The 18125-nt window shown below is 39.5% G+C and overlaps 1 protein-coding gene across 8 annotated transcripts in view; it reads right to left on the bottom strand.

The window, feature by feature from the left end:
- The window catches only part of pbx3b (pre-B-cell leukemia homeobox 3b), a 58727-nt gene extending 43979 nt beyond the window's left edge, over positions 1 to 14748 (bottom strand). For 3 of the 8 annotated variants that reach the window (XM_042422334.1, XM_042422336.1, XM_042422335.1), the window contains exons 1-2: positions 13286 to 14748; positions 12573 to 12646 (exon numbers count right to left, since the gene is read on the bottom strand). In XM_042422334.1, the coding sequence (XP_042278268.1) occupies positions 12573 to 12646; positions 13286 to 13533 (322 nt within the window). In that variant the 5' untranslated portion in view covers positions 13534 to 14748. The remainder of the gene's footprint in view (positions 1 to 12572; positions 12647 to 13285) is intronic. The other 5 variants (XM_042422330.1, XM_042422332.1, XM_042422337.1 and 2 more) reach the window with 3 other exon arrangements.
- Between the last annotated feature and the right edge of the window lie 3377 nt (positions 14749 to 18125).

Here is an 18125-nt window from a genome sequence, read left to right as displayed (position 1 = left end):
AGACGTTTGATGTGTGTGTACATGTGACTGTTTATAATGCCTCCAAGCTTTTACATGTGACTTGGTATGGGGGGGAACTCGGACTAATAACCCATTCAACACTCCCTCCATCTCAAGCAGCACATCCTCCCTGCCACCCATAACAGATTGGTTAGCTCATAAAAGCTCTACGCTGACACAAACTCACTCACACACTACCTCTGTCTGCTATTCAACCCATAGTATAATCAACAACACACCATCTTCAAAACCCTCTTCTACTATAAATTTGTATTTGTTAAAAAAAAAGCAGCTTACGAATGTGGAACCAACCACATATCGACAAAATACAGTCCGATTTCCCTTTTACACTGCAGTGATTTACTGTGATTTGAAATGTGGATTCTAAATTAATTCTAAAGCCTGAGATACAAAATCTTTCTCTGAACACACAAACCTTCAGAAATGCTTTAGATCATTTCGTTCTCTGGTTGCCCGTTTATTTAAATTAATTCTTTTCCTAAGCAAATGTTCCCAGGAATATCAAGGTGTTTTTGTTGCAAAGCTCTAACTGATCCAGGGGGATTTGCTTCCAACAGCCTGTCTCTCCCTCGCCTTTCAACACAAAACTCTGCGCTCCAATCAAAATGAACCACCAGGGACCCCCCTTCCCTCCCCCCTGAGCTACGCCTGCTCCGAGTGCTGTGATAGCAGCCTCTCTGCCATTGATCGCGGAGTTTAGCACAGAGCATGCATGCCACCGTTAGCAGAAAACAAAGACCTCTCTCCCTTTAATAGTGGCGCACGCCGTTAATGCAGCTAACGTCTTCTGTTTCCCTCTGCCCTGAAGAATGAATGAAAGAAAGCAGATAGCAATTAAAAAGGTTAACTAGGGTCCACGTCTAGTCACAACTCATCTTTTTCACACAAATCTTTTTACCTCATAAACAGATTGATATCTGGGGCGCACATTCACTTGCCACAAGTGATAAAAACACGCATTCATGTCTTACTCATAATTGTGTTCCACGTTGCAAATCTAATTGTAGACACTGAATTCAAAAAGGAAACACAGCTTTATTGATCCACCTAACACAGACCAGGAGGATCTCATGAATTAGGAATGAGATAAATCACCATTAACCCCAGAGAACCCAGCTTGTGGTCGACCACTGACATACCGCACTGACTTTTTTTTTTTAATATTCGGGATAATCCTTCCTGGCAAAGGATAAATATAACTCTTGAATGAATACAGCATGTGTCTGTTTATTTAATCAAGGGCTGATTTACTTGTGACAGAGAATAAATTCTTCTATTTTCTGTGAGCCTCTATAAAATTGCCATCATTTTTAATTAATTCTTAATTAAAATATATTACACCACAGCTTCTACCCATCTCTCTTGATATTCTAACATAATCAATTCAGAACCATTTACATATCATTAATTAAAAGCTTTCCTCTCTCATCCTTAAAATCATAATGAGGGCCGATTCCTCATTAGTAACCTATAAGGGAGAAAATAACAATACAGTAGAGAATGGATGGCGCATTCCACAGTGAGTCCTTTGTCTCACAGTTTCTAAAAAGCTTTTTTTTACGCTTCTCAATTGGATTTAAGAATTACTGAGTCAATTTTGTGGACTCAATGAAAATAAGTGAAGCAACACAGGCTCTCTTAGTTTGTGCCTCCATGCTGCTTTGAAGAGGAAAACAAAGTCAATCAGTGTCATCGGTCGGATCGACTTCCGACTAAATTCTATTTAAACTGCAGAGAACTAAAAAGTACAATCCATCATTACAGATTTTGAGCTTCTTAACGGTAAAATGTACAGGAAAAAAATATAAATGAAAAGTTTGTAATTTGAAAAAAACATATATATTCTATATAGATATTGTACACACGCATTTTATTGTGTTTTCTACATTATACACCTGTGAATAATGATGCTGGACCAGAATAAATAAAAGTCCTAAGTTAGCCTGTTCAGTACTTGTTGATGTGGCATTAGTATACACACACACACACACACACACACACACATATATACATATATATATATATATATATATATATATATATATATATATATATATATAAAATTTAATTTAACTGTAAATTTTAAGTGCAGCTACGCAAATAACAGCCTAAGATCATTTATTATCCAGACTTTAAAAGCCAACACGTTCATACTATCTTTCTATCTTGAACTCCCTCTTAAAGAAGAGTAATAATATCAAGTAATGATAGGCATTGTTATGCCGAGGATCAGGCATATCCTGATTTTTATCGCCCGTCTCTCACAGGTGCTCCGGCGTTACTTGTCAGGACTGCATGTCTGGGTCTTCCACATGTCAGATAAAAATCGCTGCACTTGGTGTTTCGGCAGCCTGACAGCAATTTATTTGAATGTTTTGTCACACTGGTGTTGGTGCATTTTGTGTGGGCTGCTCACCGGAATGGCAACAGCTCGCAGCTTCCTGACACTTGCGTACACATACACACACACACACACACACACACACACACACTGACTAGCACAAAATCACAGATGCATACTGCATGTGCTGCATGTCTACTTTGGATAATTAAAAGCTGTGTATGTAAAAAAAAAAAAAAAATGGTAGAATGTTGGTAAACTGAATGTGTTCATTAATATTTAACACTCGATAAAGCAGGTGACACTACATCATTAGCACTAGCATCCTTGTAAAAATATACACTTTCATTTACACCTCCATGACCATACATATGAACTCAAAATAAATTGTCACACCAGGCTTTACTAAGGTGAATCCACAAATGCAGTTATGAAAAAAAAAATATAGTATGTATTTATATGTAAACCTACTTTTTTTTTTACTTTTTCTAATAACTGTAAATAACATCTGAGTAAACAATACAGTTGATTTAAAGCATGCTAAACAAAAACCTTGCTGCAATCTTGTGATTCTTTGAGCTGACATGGAATATTGAGTAAGTTAATGAAATTCTCTCAAAGACAGGAACTCTATTTTTACACCATGATAATTAAAGTACGACACAGTTATAATTTACAGCCCTCGCTTAATTGCATAGGAAAAGTAAAATGGGAGAGGTCTATGAGAGGAGATTAAATGTGTGTGTGTGTGTGTGTGTGTGTGCGTGCGAGCTGGAGTGTGTGTGTGTGTGTGTGTGTGTGTGTGTGCCTCTTCACTCAAGAAGAGTGAATATAAAAGAGCTTCCTGTGCATCTAAACAACAGGATTGTATCTTTAAGCATCATGGAATGTATCAAAGATTAGGTAATGAAATATGCACTGTCCTATTTTTCTGCTAGCAGGCCCTTTGACAAATCGAGTACAATCCAAAATCTCCATAAATCACTATTAAAGACAAGTATATCATCACCAGCGCATATATCTTCCCCAGCCTGACCTGTAGACTAATGAGAAAAGGCCCAGACTATCTTGTCTGATTAATTAATTCAAAATGTCGGCTGTTATTCAAATGTGAGGCTGGTGTTATTTGAATAACACTTGACAGCGACGCCTGAAGAAATAATTTCTGGTTTGTGAGGCTGCTGCAGCATTACTGATGATGGCTCATGGAAATGTTAGAAGCCGAGGAGTATATTTTCCCTCTTCACCAGTCCTCTCGCTTTCTCTCCCTCACCTTCTCAGTCATGATAACTCCAAGAAGTATTTCATTACTTACCCCCCCCCACCCCCACCCCCCCCTTTCACAATTATGGCTCTTACCGGTTTTTTCCACTGTCTGTCCTTTCTCTGTGTTTGTATTCCCTCCCACAGCCAGCCCAGATCTACAGGGCAGCGCTTTGGCTCTGCAAGAGACATGCTGGCAAAGAGGAAGGTCATGGTTTTTACAACTGCAGCTCCCCATTGCTGACAGCCCGTGCTGCCAAAGTGACACACTCTGTTTGGCTTTCCCACGTTCATAGAGCTCCACAGCACTTCGTCTTTATCACAGAGCACGCCACACACACACACACACACACACAAACACACACATTTAATCAGCCTCATAGCTGCATTTCCTGTCAATGTGCAACAAAATGATCACACAGACAGACGTAATCACGAAATATCGCAACAGACAGATCTGGAAATTCTCCTATACGCTGGTTCCTTTTTCTTTATTTTTCTTTTTTTTTTTTTTTTTTTTTTTGCACAAAACCCAGTGAATTGGGGCTAGTGGAAAAAAAAAGGAACTGGAGAAAGAAAACCATGAACGTACGTGCTAGGGCCCAGGGGCAGTGCTCACCCCTCTATCGCTTCCCTCATCAAGCATGGATTCTAATCAGGGCTGGGGAGATATAAGACGCTCAGTCATTAAATAAATTAACTCTGCCACTCCATGCTCTCCTTCAGCACCCGCGAGAGGCCCGCCGTGCTCTGCATACTTACAGAGGCTCCAAGCATCACACGCACCTCACCTTCATGCCACAACCATGCAGGCCTGCCAGCGCGCGCACACACACACACACACACACACACACACACACACACACACACACACACACACACACACACACACAAGTTAAGAACTACTCTTGAATATTTAGAGAAGGAGAGGAACCACACCTCCTGTCCCTCAACAACCAATATTCACATTCACATGGAAAGCTTTATACATAATTGTATTAAACGACCAAAAACATTTCTTGGGAAGAATACAGGTTTGTCCCACAATTATGCCTTAAAAAAAAATCTATGTGAATGTGAGTCATAAATAACCTCTGAGGACCAATGCTGATTCACAGGGTTCGGTGAGACAGCGTAGACATGAGTTTTTTGAGGATCTGTGCAGTGTGCTGCCATTCATCAAGAGGAAGCAAGTGCAGTGAGAGCTCAGTGTCGGCTCGGATCACTGACACAAACAATCAAAGCTGACACAGTCTTCGTATAGCACCTGCCACTCCGGCAACACAAATAGATCAATATGAGGGGAACTCATTCACTGTTTAAAACTCATATCCTTGCACCCACATCATCTTCCAGAGCACCGTGATGTAAAAAGTGCATGCTTAATACGTATCAATCACTCTGACAGAGGAAATGCTTATTTGAGAAGCCAACATGAGGCAAATACACCGTGTCAGCAGAATGGCCGTTGTCAAAACTTGCCATTTGAATTTTCAACCGCATTGTGCGGAGACAAATGTCCTTAGAAATCCCTTACATTGCAATTCATATCATTTTAATGTGTGCTTTAATTCTCCATTACTTAGAGAGGAAGTACCTGGGATGGTGGAAACACATTAGAGAAAGTAAGAAATGAACAGAAGGGTCTGGGGATCTCTCTAGCAGACACAATTAAATATTCATGTGTCTCCTCCTAGGACACAACAGATACAGATCATTATCATGGCAACAGCACACCACCATTTTGTTCACACGTTTGGCTCTGAATCGATGTATGTGTGTGTGTGTGTGTGTGTGTGTGTGTGTGTGTGTGTGTGTCTGTAAAATTCCATAGGAACAGAGGACTCCATTATTAAAATTAGAACTGCTTCTTTTTCAGTCCAACGGGTCATAAAAAATATATCTGTAATTATCGCTGTGATATTCAGACTTTTAATTATTGCAGTTATGAACAGTGTGTGAAGATCTTTTCAAAGGTATTCAGGTATGTGTGTCTCTTTGAGCCACATGCCATGGGGACAATACACTAGCTCACAATGTTAGTGAATCATTCCAAAATTCATTACAATACGTTCAGTCCTTTCCTTCCTCCTGCTTGAGGAAAAAGCAAGAGAAGAATAGCAGTAATGTACTCTGGATGACCTCCACTTTCTAAAGAGAGGAGAAACCAGCCTTTTTTTTTTTTTTTTTGCTTTTCAATCCCCATCAAAGAGGAGCAAAAGGAGGGACAGCATTCCCCTGCTCGCCGTCATTAATCATAGCTTTCTGGGAGCAAGCGCATATTAATTTCTGTCATCCCAAACATCATTTGGTATTGTTATGCCACGGCTTAGTCCTCATTCACCAGCAGATGCCGGCCGTTCCTCCTGGTTGAGGGAAGACAGGGCTTGTGTGGCTGTGTTTCAGAGCAAGAGGCCTTTATCCCTGGGGCTCTGACACCAATTAAGCCATTTCACCGAGAGACGAAAACAGGGCCCGCCGTTTCACTGTAACATGAGCCAGCACCTAGCTGTTGGCCCCACGCCATCTTTCCATTACTTCAGACACAAAAATGAACTTCAAGGACTTACAAAAATAAAAAAGATGGTTTCTTAGCCAATGGTCATACTTTACTGACCGCTGACAAAATTACAAAGAGAGGAATGTCAGCATTTGTGCATTGATCACCGGCGGTAGTAGTCGATACACTTTTCCTGTTCTTAGCTCTAGTAACACGATTAATTCAATTTATTTTAAATACATATTTAAATTCACAGACAATATCAAAACAATATGATAGTATTACGCCTCAACTGATATAGAAAAATGCTCAGTGTGCAGTTCCTTTTACGTCTTTTTTTTTTTTTTTCTCCCCATAGTTGCCTTTTGGCAGGCAGCAGAGTGGAGCTTGTCTTAGGGCTAAAGCAGAATAATGCAAGGTTTGTTATGAATTAAATATTAGAAATCTTAACACAGCAGCCAATAAGAATTATTTGCCTTATTAAAGCAGCAGAAGACGCTGATTAAATTTTCATTGCATTGCAGTCTTTTTCCCATTTCTGCCTTCAATATATCATTCTAATGTATGAAACATGTGGAACAATGGCATATGGAACAATGGGAAGAGGGGCTTCATTTCCAAGCTTGCAAATGAGGAAAAAGACAGCACACATTCCCCCCTTTTTTCTGCTGTTTTTTGGGAAAACAATCGTGTAAAGAAAAGAAATGTGACATCAATGCATCATTCTGTTTTTGTCAACGGAGACTGGTAACAAGCTACAGACTGCCACTGTGTCAAAATATTACACATGAGATTTAAAATGTGTCCATTTACGGACTTCTGCCTCTAATTCTTTCATCGCTTGATCTACAGAAATCCATCACCTGTAGGAGTAACACCCCCACACAGTCAAACAATACAGGCGTTTAACTGCCTACAAAACAATTTTTATAACAGTGAAATGCAGAAAAGCAAAAAACTGTGGCAAAAGCAGGATTGTTTTCAGTGTCCCTGCACTCACAAATGATAGGTCATTTAGTTGTCCACATGTAATGTGTACAGAGTAAATGAACATCATGGTGTCTATCGTCCCATGAGGAAAACTCTTCCCTGAAACACTAGAGCTAATGAAATAGGGACCTATAAATAGCAGAGTCATTACTGAGAGAGGACTTGCTTTGCACCAGTCTTTCACTCTAACCCTTTTTACACTAATAACCGGCTCTATGGCATTACATTGCTCAGCCATGGAGTGACACAGTAATGAACATTGTGATACAGGAGACATAGGGAAAAAGTTCAAGTTTAAAAACTTTTTTTTTTCTTTTTAAGTTGGAGCTGAAAGCTGATTGATATTATGCACAATGCTGAAGCAAGATACACTCTCATAAGTTAATTTCAATTTTTGCAGCTGTGTGTTTCATAAACGCAGGTTGACTTATTATTAATGTTTTTTTTTCTTGTGGGGGAAATTACTTAGGAAGCACAAATATGACTTTTTGTAATTTTGTCAGATCAATTAAAAAGTGTGAAATATTGACTAGTGCGTGTTGGTAGGATTAACTTTATTTCCAGCCATGAAAACTCCATATTTCAACTTTTGAAAAAGGAAAATTTAGTTTAAGTATGTCTGGCAGGTCAAAGGTCTTTTACTGTTTTGACAAGAGTGTAGCTCCAGTAATGCAAAAAAAAAAAAAAAGCTTGCTAACTCATCCCGGGGTCCTGACAAGAAGAACAGTTGGATCGTTCACATCTTTATTTATATCAAGAATTACTTGATCTATTTCTACATGGGTCATCGTTTGATCCAGCTTCTCCTTGTCTGCTTCAGGTTTATATTTTTACATTCAGCGACAGACAGACGCCGCAGAAAGCGCGAGGGGCATGCAAAGAGTCTCCACCAGCCACGCTCCTACTGCTGTAAACTAATTTCAATCAATCCTTCCTTTTTGCATCCCAAGCAGCCTCTGCTGGCTGCCACCGCCTGAAGATAACTATTTCACCACCTCTGTCATGCCTAATTAACAACTCAGATGTACAATTCAGAAATTTCGCAATTAACCTACTAAAATATTGTTGGAGGATGCTAATTGTTATGCCAGTTGCCATAAAGACTCATTTGCATAACGTATGTGCAAAAAACAATTATGAGCTGTTGATCGCGCAGGAGCCCGCGGAAAACGCTTGCAGCCATGGGGGGGGGGGGGGCGAGAGAGACATGTGCAAGATGGGTGCTCGTGGGTGCAGATGGAGGGACAGCACTGAATCATCGTGCAAAAACCAGATTTGAGGAGCCGTGCAGATACCAGGCAGCACCGGTGCAGAGGCATCTACCTCCACAGCACAATAGCATTTATCCTTCCAAATGAAACTGATATGTACTCTTTGTTTTTTTTTTCCCTTTCCTCTTTGTCTGGCTCTCCTTCTTTTCATCTTTGCAGATGGGGAAATGGAGGGTATTTGGGAGCTACTTAGATAATAGCCATATCTTCCCAGTCCCCCTTGTGCTTTAAAGGAGGAAGCACTAGTGGCCCTGCCATTGAGCCAGTCAGGAACCCAGCTGTGCACGAGCTATTCGGCACAACACTATCTAGTCACTGCAGCCGCATCACTGGGGCTCTCTGAGACAAAAAGCAGCCAAAGTCAATTGTCTCTCCTGCTGAATAGCTTTCTGTTCTCTGCCATGGATTTACTGGAGCTTTTTCAGCACAAATAAAACCACAAAGTGAAAGAAAAAATAAAATAAAATATTAACAAATACAATTTTTTGTTCCCTGGCTTGTAAAAAGGATATTTAGTTGCACCTGCATTAACAATAATAATAATAATATTAACAATAATAATAATAATAATAGTAATAATACTAATAATAACAACAATAATAATAATGATAATAATAATACATTTGTATTAATAATAATAACCCAATTGGAATGAGAAGGCTCATTAACTTTGTCAGGGAACATTGAAATTAATGTTCCCTGTAGATTTCAGAAATGCTTACCTCCTCAGTCCTAACTCTATTTACTCCAGGTAATGCTTTTAGTCAGCCTTGCATGTGGTTAATTACAGGCTCATCCTGAACTGCATTTAGTTAACACAGTCTTCCTAGCTGAACATTACATATAGCGTGGACGAGCCAATAAACATATGTGAAAGCATGTTTAGCGGTTTACAGAAGGCAAATCAAACATGTGCAACAGAATGTCGACATTGGCTCGGACCGTGAGTGTAGTCCCTCCCTAATCCACTGCTTTAAACAGTGGATCGAGCATTTATCAGCCTGAATGTGCCACTCTCTCTCTCTCTCTCTCTCTCTCTGTCTCTCTCCTACCTCTTCAGACCCCCCGTTTCTGAACCTGATGAGTCAAAGGTCAGGAAAACAACAAGTCAATACGCAGCCAAAAGAAGCGCTATGCAGCTGAGAGAGCTGTGGAGAGGGCTTAGCCTCTCTGTGGCACTCCGTGATTTAGCCTGTAATAGTTTTCTGTAATCTCTTTCTATTGATTAAACCTCACATCAAAGAGGAGTCTTGCTACAGAACCTCTCTTTTCCTGGTCAGAAATACCATATGGAGGTAATCTTTCACCTTTGTTATTCTTGCCGCTCCCGCTGCTGCTGCTGTGAGCCTCTCTTCCAAAGCATGAGAGCAAGACAAGGGGAGTAGCCAGCAGGATAAAACAAACCCAGCACAGAGGAATAACTGCAAAACTCATCTGAATCGCGGGCAATTTTCACTGAATGCATTCATTGTCTTCTCATACAGCCTAAGGGAAAAAGGTACAACATGAATGTGTCCTTTGTCCTGAAACAGCAAGAAAAAATGATTGTGAATAATTAATTGCCATTTTTTTTAAGTATGTAGCAAAAGAAAAACACATCACATCTGAAGGACAAAGAACACCACTTGCCAACCGAATCTCACATTTAGCTTATCTAAATGCAAAACCAAGAAAATTTGGGGAAAAAAAACCCTCCTGCTAAAAACACTCAATTTAGTGACAGGCAAATGACTTCATGCTGCCACTTAATCTCATTTCTTGCATAATGCTCTCTAATTAGCATATCAAAGTGAATTAATACTTCTAGGGCATTAGCAATGCAGAAATATGCTGTAGCTCTACAATAACAGTTAGAAGGGTGCCAGAAACTTCTAAACACCCTGAAAAGTCTTCAAAATATCTCGCCATTACTAGAAAATGCACTTCCTCACATCTCCTTTCTAAAAAAAATAAAGAAAGCAACATTGAGATCATTGTCACCACTTTGATTTTATCTCACCTCTGATCTCTGATATAACACTAGAACACTTCTTTCAACAGAAACTTTGTAGTAACACTTTTAAAGCTTCGAAGCCTGTGCACACAATTCATGTACACACTAGACAATGCGTCCTGATAACATGATACATGCACGCAGTAATTACACTGATGATTATTGGACCGCTTTCAGATTTATTATTAAAAGTCGTTTTCAGCCAATGCTGGATCCCATGACTAAGACAGCCAGCCCTGTGCCATCTGAACGGACATGAAAGGGCTAACGATGCTACAGGAGCCAGTGAAAGGCTCACTGTGTGCTGGAAAAACAGACCGGTCAACAAGGCCACCAGACCAGCTGAGCTCTGTCAATGGCTAAGAGGGGGAGGCTGTGACTCTAAACCACAGGTTAACCATGCACACACACACACACACACACACACACCACACCAGCTCTTTCTCACTCTCCTCCTCTGTCTCGTCTCTTTCATTCCCAGACACATACACTCTGCACGCACACCACCATGAACACACACACATCTACATGTATTTATCTTAAGTTTTCATCATTTTCGTCTACTTTTTAATTCTACTTTGAGCGGCTGATTTAAAGTTTAAAGAGCGTGTTTTACAGCAGACACTTTCCTACCAGACCTCATCACACAAGTTTCGACAAACAAATCGGTAAATAGTCTGATTTTGATGAATCACAGAGTGAAATGCTTTAAATGTAGGGGTAAGTAATGTAGGGGTAAGTTTGAAAATAAAAAAAACCTTATCTAGTCATTTTTTCACTAAGGTCTAAGTTTCACAGATGCACTGATGCTCCTATACTGAAAAAAAAACACTTCAACGTTAAATCAATGATTGCTTGCAAAATAAAATCTAACATACTGTGTGATTTACATCCTTTGTTTTTCTTGCTCAGTGTCTTGCATTGTCTAAACTCAACAGGCATTCACACAGCAGAGCATCTCGGCTAGACTGTGGACCCTCTGCCAGCCCCTGTGGACGCCACCTGCGCTGGGGAAGTTCATAAAGTTTTATGATCTCCCCCAAGCCAATTTCCTCATAAACCGCACAAAGGTCACAAATCTGACAAGGCATCAGGTTTGCTAAATTACACTAAATCCTACAGCATTGTTTTTTTCCTGTTCTATTTTTTTTTTCTTTGCCTGAGAAATACACATATAATCTGGGAAAATAAATAGTGATGTGCAATAGTTTGAATATTTCAAGTATCTGTTTATTTGGACTTTGTTTCTCGCAGGAGCAGAGCAATCATGAAAAAATGCTAAATTCATATTACAAAATACTGCCTATGAGAGTAGTTTATCCTTAAAAAGAGTATGTCTGCATTTAAGAAATTTAAGTCTATTATACATCATATAAGTATTGTGGAAAAATAAAGAGCAGAGGTTCAAAAGCGCAATCTGTCTACACAGTGGTGACCTTTCTAAAATATAGTATAGCAGAGTTTGAGTTATAAGAAAAGTTATGAGAAATACATTAACTATAATTACATCTGTCTCTTATATATTTGTGTATATGCACGCACACACACTGGAAGTTGTCGTAGAAATCTGCACACTTGATGCTTACAAAGAGCACAATATGCAACTTTCCCCCCTTCTTTTTTCAAAGTTTAGATTTATCAATAATTTTAGATACAAGCAATTTGCATTTTACCAGAATTCACTGTCCACATTTATAGGAAAGGAGTCTTCATGTAATTGCAATTCAATAACTGATTGAAAGTGTTGTTTTCCTCATATGTTGAAAATTGTGTTTTTTTGTTATAAAGCATGAATTCAGTGTGATCTCAGTTATTAGAGCATATGCTACGGGATTCCCCCGTCCTGTTTAGTGCCAGGGTAGTGAGGGTGAAAGCTGGAGCACACTTTGTGTTTAAATCCAAGCAACCAGTGCTGGAAAAGAAAAAGATGCTCCTGAAGAAACATGAGCAACTTCAGGGCACAAAAATCTACCTCTGCATGCTGTGACAACAGGACGGTTTCTGTGTGGCACAGAATCATATTTAAAGCATTGATTGATTAAATTGGGCAGAGGTCCCCTGTAACCTGGATGCAGGCTGCCACCGGATCACTAGGAGGTAAAACTTGGCTGATTGTGCTGAGGTTCCAAATTTTTTTTTTTTTTCTTTGGGTATATGAATAATTTTTTTGAACACATTCCACAAGGATCTTACCTGTCTTTTCTTTGATTTCACAGAGAACGCTGAAGAGTGCTGGTTTCATTCTGTGACAGTTCAGTCCATGTTTCCTGTTTCAGTATAAGACAAGATAATACTGAAATAAGTTCACTGATAAATCACATGTCAGACATTTACAAGAGGATTAATTATCACTTCCTTATGTCTTGCAATGTTCCAACCCAATAAAGTTATCATTTGCTACTATATATGGTTTAGTATTTGCTCAGTAAAAAAAAAAAAAGAAATAACAGTAACTTTTAATTAGATTAGACTAATAATAATGCTCCATTATAAATATAATGCCCATTGACAATTAATTCATATAATTAACTGACTGAGATTAATTTCATTTTTCCAGCATCAGTTGTAGTTTTGCTGATATGTTACTATAGGCCATGTGTGCACACAAACTTTTTTGAACAACACAAGCTCACTCAGATTCACGTTGCCATAGTTTAAATTAAAAGCCTTTGTTCCCTCAGTAACAACTTTCTCATGTGTTAGAGCTTTGCGAGGCAGTAAATGCACCTGTGTGTCAGATTATCATTAAAGGCACCCCAGCCTATTGTTATGCATGGTGAAGTGAAGTTAAGCGGGCCACATCTCAATAATGATGCGTTCAGCGTTTTGGTGGGGGGGTGGTGGTGGTGGGGGGGTGAGGTGGAGGAGTGGGGGGCGAAGTTAATAAAACATATAAATCAACCAACTTTGCTTGCGCCTCGTCCAGACTTTGATCAGTAATGGTCATTATTTGATGAAGAATGTCACCAATGTCTTGTTTTCTTCCGTCTCCGTCTGTCCCATCGTGTCCATGTGGAGGCGGCAGTGCCATGCCTCCTTGTACCGAGTGGCCAGCCAGACTGACACCGCCGATCGACTGCATGATCCGGGCTTGATCGTCCATAGTAGCCGCTAAAGAGTCTGTGCACTGAGCCACACAAATTGAAAAACTCATATACGAAATCGGCTAGAGCATGTGCCGCAGATTAGGGGGATGTACGGCTTTGGGATTCTTCAGCGATATAGAGCACACACGTTTGTTTGTTTTGTTTTTGTTTTTTGTTATTTAAAGAAGACTATAGTGATGTTTTAGCGTAAATCTGGTGTCCAAGTTGTCGCTGTCCTCTCGCTTTTTTACGCGCGGTCCAAAGTGCCAAAACGCGTGACTGTGTTGGTAGAAAAATGCATAAATCTTTATCTTTTTCTTAAAACTTCTTTGTCAAAATTGACGGTCGTTGTCCATCGTATCCAGCAGGAATCCTCATGCCAATCTGTCTTTTCTCTGGGATTTGACGGGTGGTAGGTTGTAGACAGAAACGCTCCTTGGTGATCTCTCATTTATTAGCGCTCTTCATGGGATTCCCGGCGCATTCCCTCTCAAAAAAAATGTCCAAATCCTCCGCGTGAAGCACCGCCAACAAAATATCCAATGTGAAAACGTGTAAACAAATAATAAAAAAAAAAATCTTAGGCTTGCAGGTTGCCAACTATAAATGTGCAGAAATGATTCCCGCGACAACTGGCAATAGGCCTATTTAAAAAAAAAAATACACAATCTGCGGCATAGGTGTCCAAATGTGACTATAAAAAATATGAAATGTACAAAAAGTTGGGAGATTTCTGTTTAGAAAAAAAGCAACAACGAGAAGAAATTAATTAGGATACAACGCTGTATAAAGGCGATGCGCAAAAAATATCTTGCCCTGCCGAAATTTATGAGCTCCAGCCTCTGCCTGTGTGTGTTTTATGTTGTTTGATGGCAGCGGTAGTGAGCGATTGACAGTGTGCCAATGCCACTCACTCAGTGCAGACGTGTCAGAGCAGGGAACAGGAGTAAAAAAAAAAAAAAAAATACAAATACGAAATGAAAATGCACGCTCCGCCCTGCAGAGGAGGGGTCTATATTCTTGTCACTTCTCGCCTGAACACCGAAAAACAAAATGTTAGAGCTAATACTTAGGATGGTGATTATAATGATGAAAGCACGGCAGAGTCCCCTCTCTTTTTCTTGCAGCGGCGGCAGCAGGGTATCCTCGTTTCCTCACGCGTGCACGTGCAGCTATGTGCATATTCTCTACCAATAATAAAGATTTACCCCTGCAACAACACAGGCAAATGCATAATGAGAGTTTTATACAGTTTGATGTAGAACTGCATAGTCCCTTGTAAGCCTTGGTTCAAGCCAGGCAAGCAGTAGACTATATTATTGGAAAGTGAAGCTCCTCGACCAATCCCCGACCAGAATGACTAAGACTGACGATCCGTGTGTCCTATTACTGGCAGATGCATGATGCTGAAAGCCCACCCACTCCATCCCTCCATCTTCACACTGCTCGTACAAAAGGATGGGAACTTCTGATTGGTCGTTGCCACGAGTGACATCCATTGCACAAGCAGGCGGCGCTGCCCGGTGCTCCTCCGCAGTTGCTATGGCAGCAGACAAGTTGTTGAGCTGGATGCGAGGCAGCAAATATACTGTGTACCCCTACAATGAGCAGTGTTTATAAAGAAAAAGAGAGAAAAATGGAGGTTTGCCTTTATTTTATGTGCGTTTCATGTTAAACATGAGGAGATAGAGTGCAGAGATGGTTCACCACAAGGCCTTGATGCTGAACTTTTGACAGAAGGGGTTTGTTTGATAGGAGTTTGAGGATGAGCAGAGAAGAAAGTCAACAAAAGCAATACATGTGCAGTGCTCTTTGCTCATAAGATATTATATTCTCCAGACACCAAAGTAAACACAGTGAATGTCATCGCTCACAGATCTAGAGGCCAGATAAACAATAAAGCATGACTACTAAGTGGTTTGGAAGTACCAGATCATGGATAATTCCAATTCAGTATTAAGTTAAGATTTAAAAAAAAAAAAAAAGGAAGAACAGATGACTTGAAGAAATGTGCAATGTTCTCTGATACTGAGAAGATCGAGCTGGTATGTCAGCCACACTCTTCTCTCTTTGAAGTTGTGATGAGCCAAACAGAGACTGGAGTCCAGACAAACTTCATCCTCATGGACCACACTTCACTGAGAAGCTTGATCTACTAGAGGTGTTTTTTGAGTCAGCAATGGTGGCGAACAATTCAATGTTTCTGTAGAAATTCAGAAAACAGCTCCCGTGTTTTAGAGCTCTTGCTGGTGGTAGTGGATTTACTCAGTTTGTCAATAATGGTTGTGCAGACAAAATGTTTATGAAACATAAAGATGCGACATTTACACTATTAAATGTACTATGTAACATTTTATGGTGATTTTTGCATTTCTTTGACATTATTGTAAATACCATTAACAAAAGAAATCATAACTTAGATGACGACATCTCAGTATATCTACGTCTATGCTGTATTTTACACTGGGTGCCTTTGGGTTAGATTTGGCAGGAAATCTGCAACAAAAAGAGAGACTGCTTTATAGTAAGACAAATAAAAAAAAACACAAACAGAGCCTAAGATTTCATGAGAATGAGTAAAAAAACATTGTTTTTCAAATGTGCTTGAAATGTGTTTTCCTCTTCAACAAAAGTTGGAAGAAAACAAACATTTGCAGGGTGACACTGGGATTAAGTGCAAGTGGAGCATCATGTTTATGACAGGAAGCAACAGGGTTTATGGAAAATGTGGGTTTAATTTTTATACATAGTAAACAACATCACTGACATGAAAGCTGTTGGTCTTATTTCTTTATGGTGATTATACGAAGGTATAACATTTCATTTGACATACTGATGTTTACTCAAAGTGTTTAGTTAACCCTTATGATACTTTAAGTCACTTTTCATCAGAATAAACAAATGGACATAATCCCCAACTGTGACAAAGTGGTTGATGATAAAATACAAATTTCCTTCAATTCTGTTTAATTTAATTGTTTGTTTTTTTGTCACTGGAGACATCATATTCATTTGGAAGAAGCACTGAGATAAGCATACAAATTAACATATCATCATTAGAAGGAGTGATAGTGAAATATGTTCTTTTGGTCAGCTCAAAGCAGTGAATAGATCATGGACTACTTGGTCTCAAGGAATGATTCATTCCTGTGAGTCAGAACTGAGTGAATGGATTAATCCTCAGAAGCGGAAGTTTTACTTAAAATGATTTCAATTAAAATCATTATACAGTGAGTCATTACTTTCAAAAAAAAACTTTTAACTTTTGATGATCCTTCTGGAAAATGCATATTGCCCTTCTGCCGCCTGTCTGATTCTCAATGTGAAGTCCAGGAAATGGGATGAGGATGTGTCAAAGATGTCCCAGAATGAATGAGAAATGACATTATTTTTAGTGCACTTCACTTGATATAGGATCAAAGGAAAATTAATGAATTTGTTTTGTTTTTTAATGAAAAAATCTGCATCATATATTAAGAATAAAGCGTTCAATTTGTCACTAGAGATCATTTGTGGACACCATTGACGTTTAAATGTCCTATACGGTTCACATGGCTTCAATCTAAAGTTGGAAATCTTAATATTAAAAAATGTCTATATATATTTAAAAAAGCAGATCATATTTGGCGTTCTGTGTGGTTCTGCTCATTCATTTGACCTTGAAGTATCAGAGCAACACACTCTTGAGTTTAGTGAATGGGAGTCCCAGGACTACTGCATTTATCATTGAAATACTGAGCTGTCAAGTCACACTACATACCTGTCAAGAAGGGCTCAAAGGTACAGCTCCGGCTCCTCTCCTCTGTTGCAGTGCATGATTCTTCATTGCATTGCATAGCAGGCCTATTCACCGTTGTTTTCAGCCATATGTCAACATAATTCATTTCCGTATGTGACAGCTCCTTACAGTAAGACACTGTGGCACTACTAGTTCACAGAACTATGTTTACATATCAGGGGTCTGTGCTATTCACCTTTTCCTGCTTTTTCTTCCTCACGCTTACATTTCTAAAATTATATCACATTGTGTTCTCAGAAAGCTGCAGGTCAGTTTCTTTGATGGGAAAAATAAATAACATGTAATTTGACAAGTTGTTTTCACATGTACTGTACATTAGGTGACATAAAATGACAGTATTTTTACAAATGAGGTAAGCAAGGCATAAGAATAAGCACCTATGAGTGTAGAGACAACACTTTGTCATCATGCTTCTCATTGTGACATCTGAAAAGACCCACAGGTGCTGTAGAAAGTGACTGTGTTGTCATATTTCATTTAGGCATCCTTCTGCAAAGCTGTAATTGCCTAATTAGCTTGTTAATTAGGAGATTAGCATTTACTGATAGAGTGGCTTGCTCTGTTGTGATGAGAGTAATACAGATTAAGTGAGAAGTTATGGGTGCATGGTTTCACAATTTTGCTGTCCACAAAAGGGTCACAAATCATTAAAAGATTTGTGAAATTGCTGCGTGTTTTACATCAGAAGAGGACGCTCGTCGTTCTCTGAGCTATCAGAAACGCTGTCGAAGACGGCGGAAGAATGCTGGAGCCCGGTGAAGGCAGCCTGACTGACACACGGCAGCGAGATACCTCCTGGTCTGAGTGTCGCCTCTATGATCCCCTGTTGCTCGGGGAGATTGGAGGAAATGACTGAGCAGA

This window comes from Thunnus maccoyii, chromosome 9 (assembly GCF_910596095.1).
Source record: "Thunnus maccoyii chromosome 9, fThuMac1.1, whole genome shotgun sequence".
NCBI classification, from domain to species: domain Eukaryota; kingdom Metazoa; phylum Chordata; class Actinopteri; order Scombriformes; family Scombridae; genus Thunnus; species Thunnus maccoyii.
This window is presented reverse-complemented; position numbering and strand designations above follow the sequence as displayed.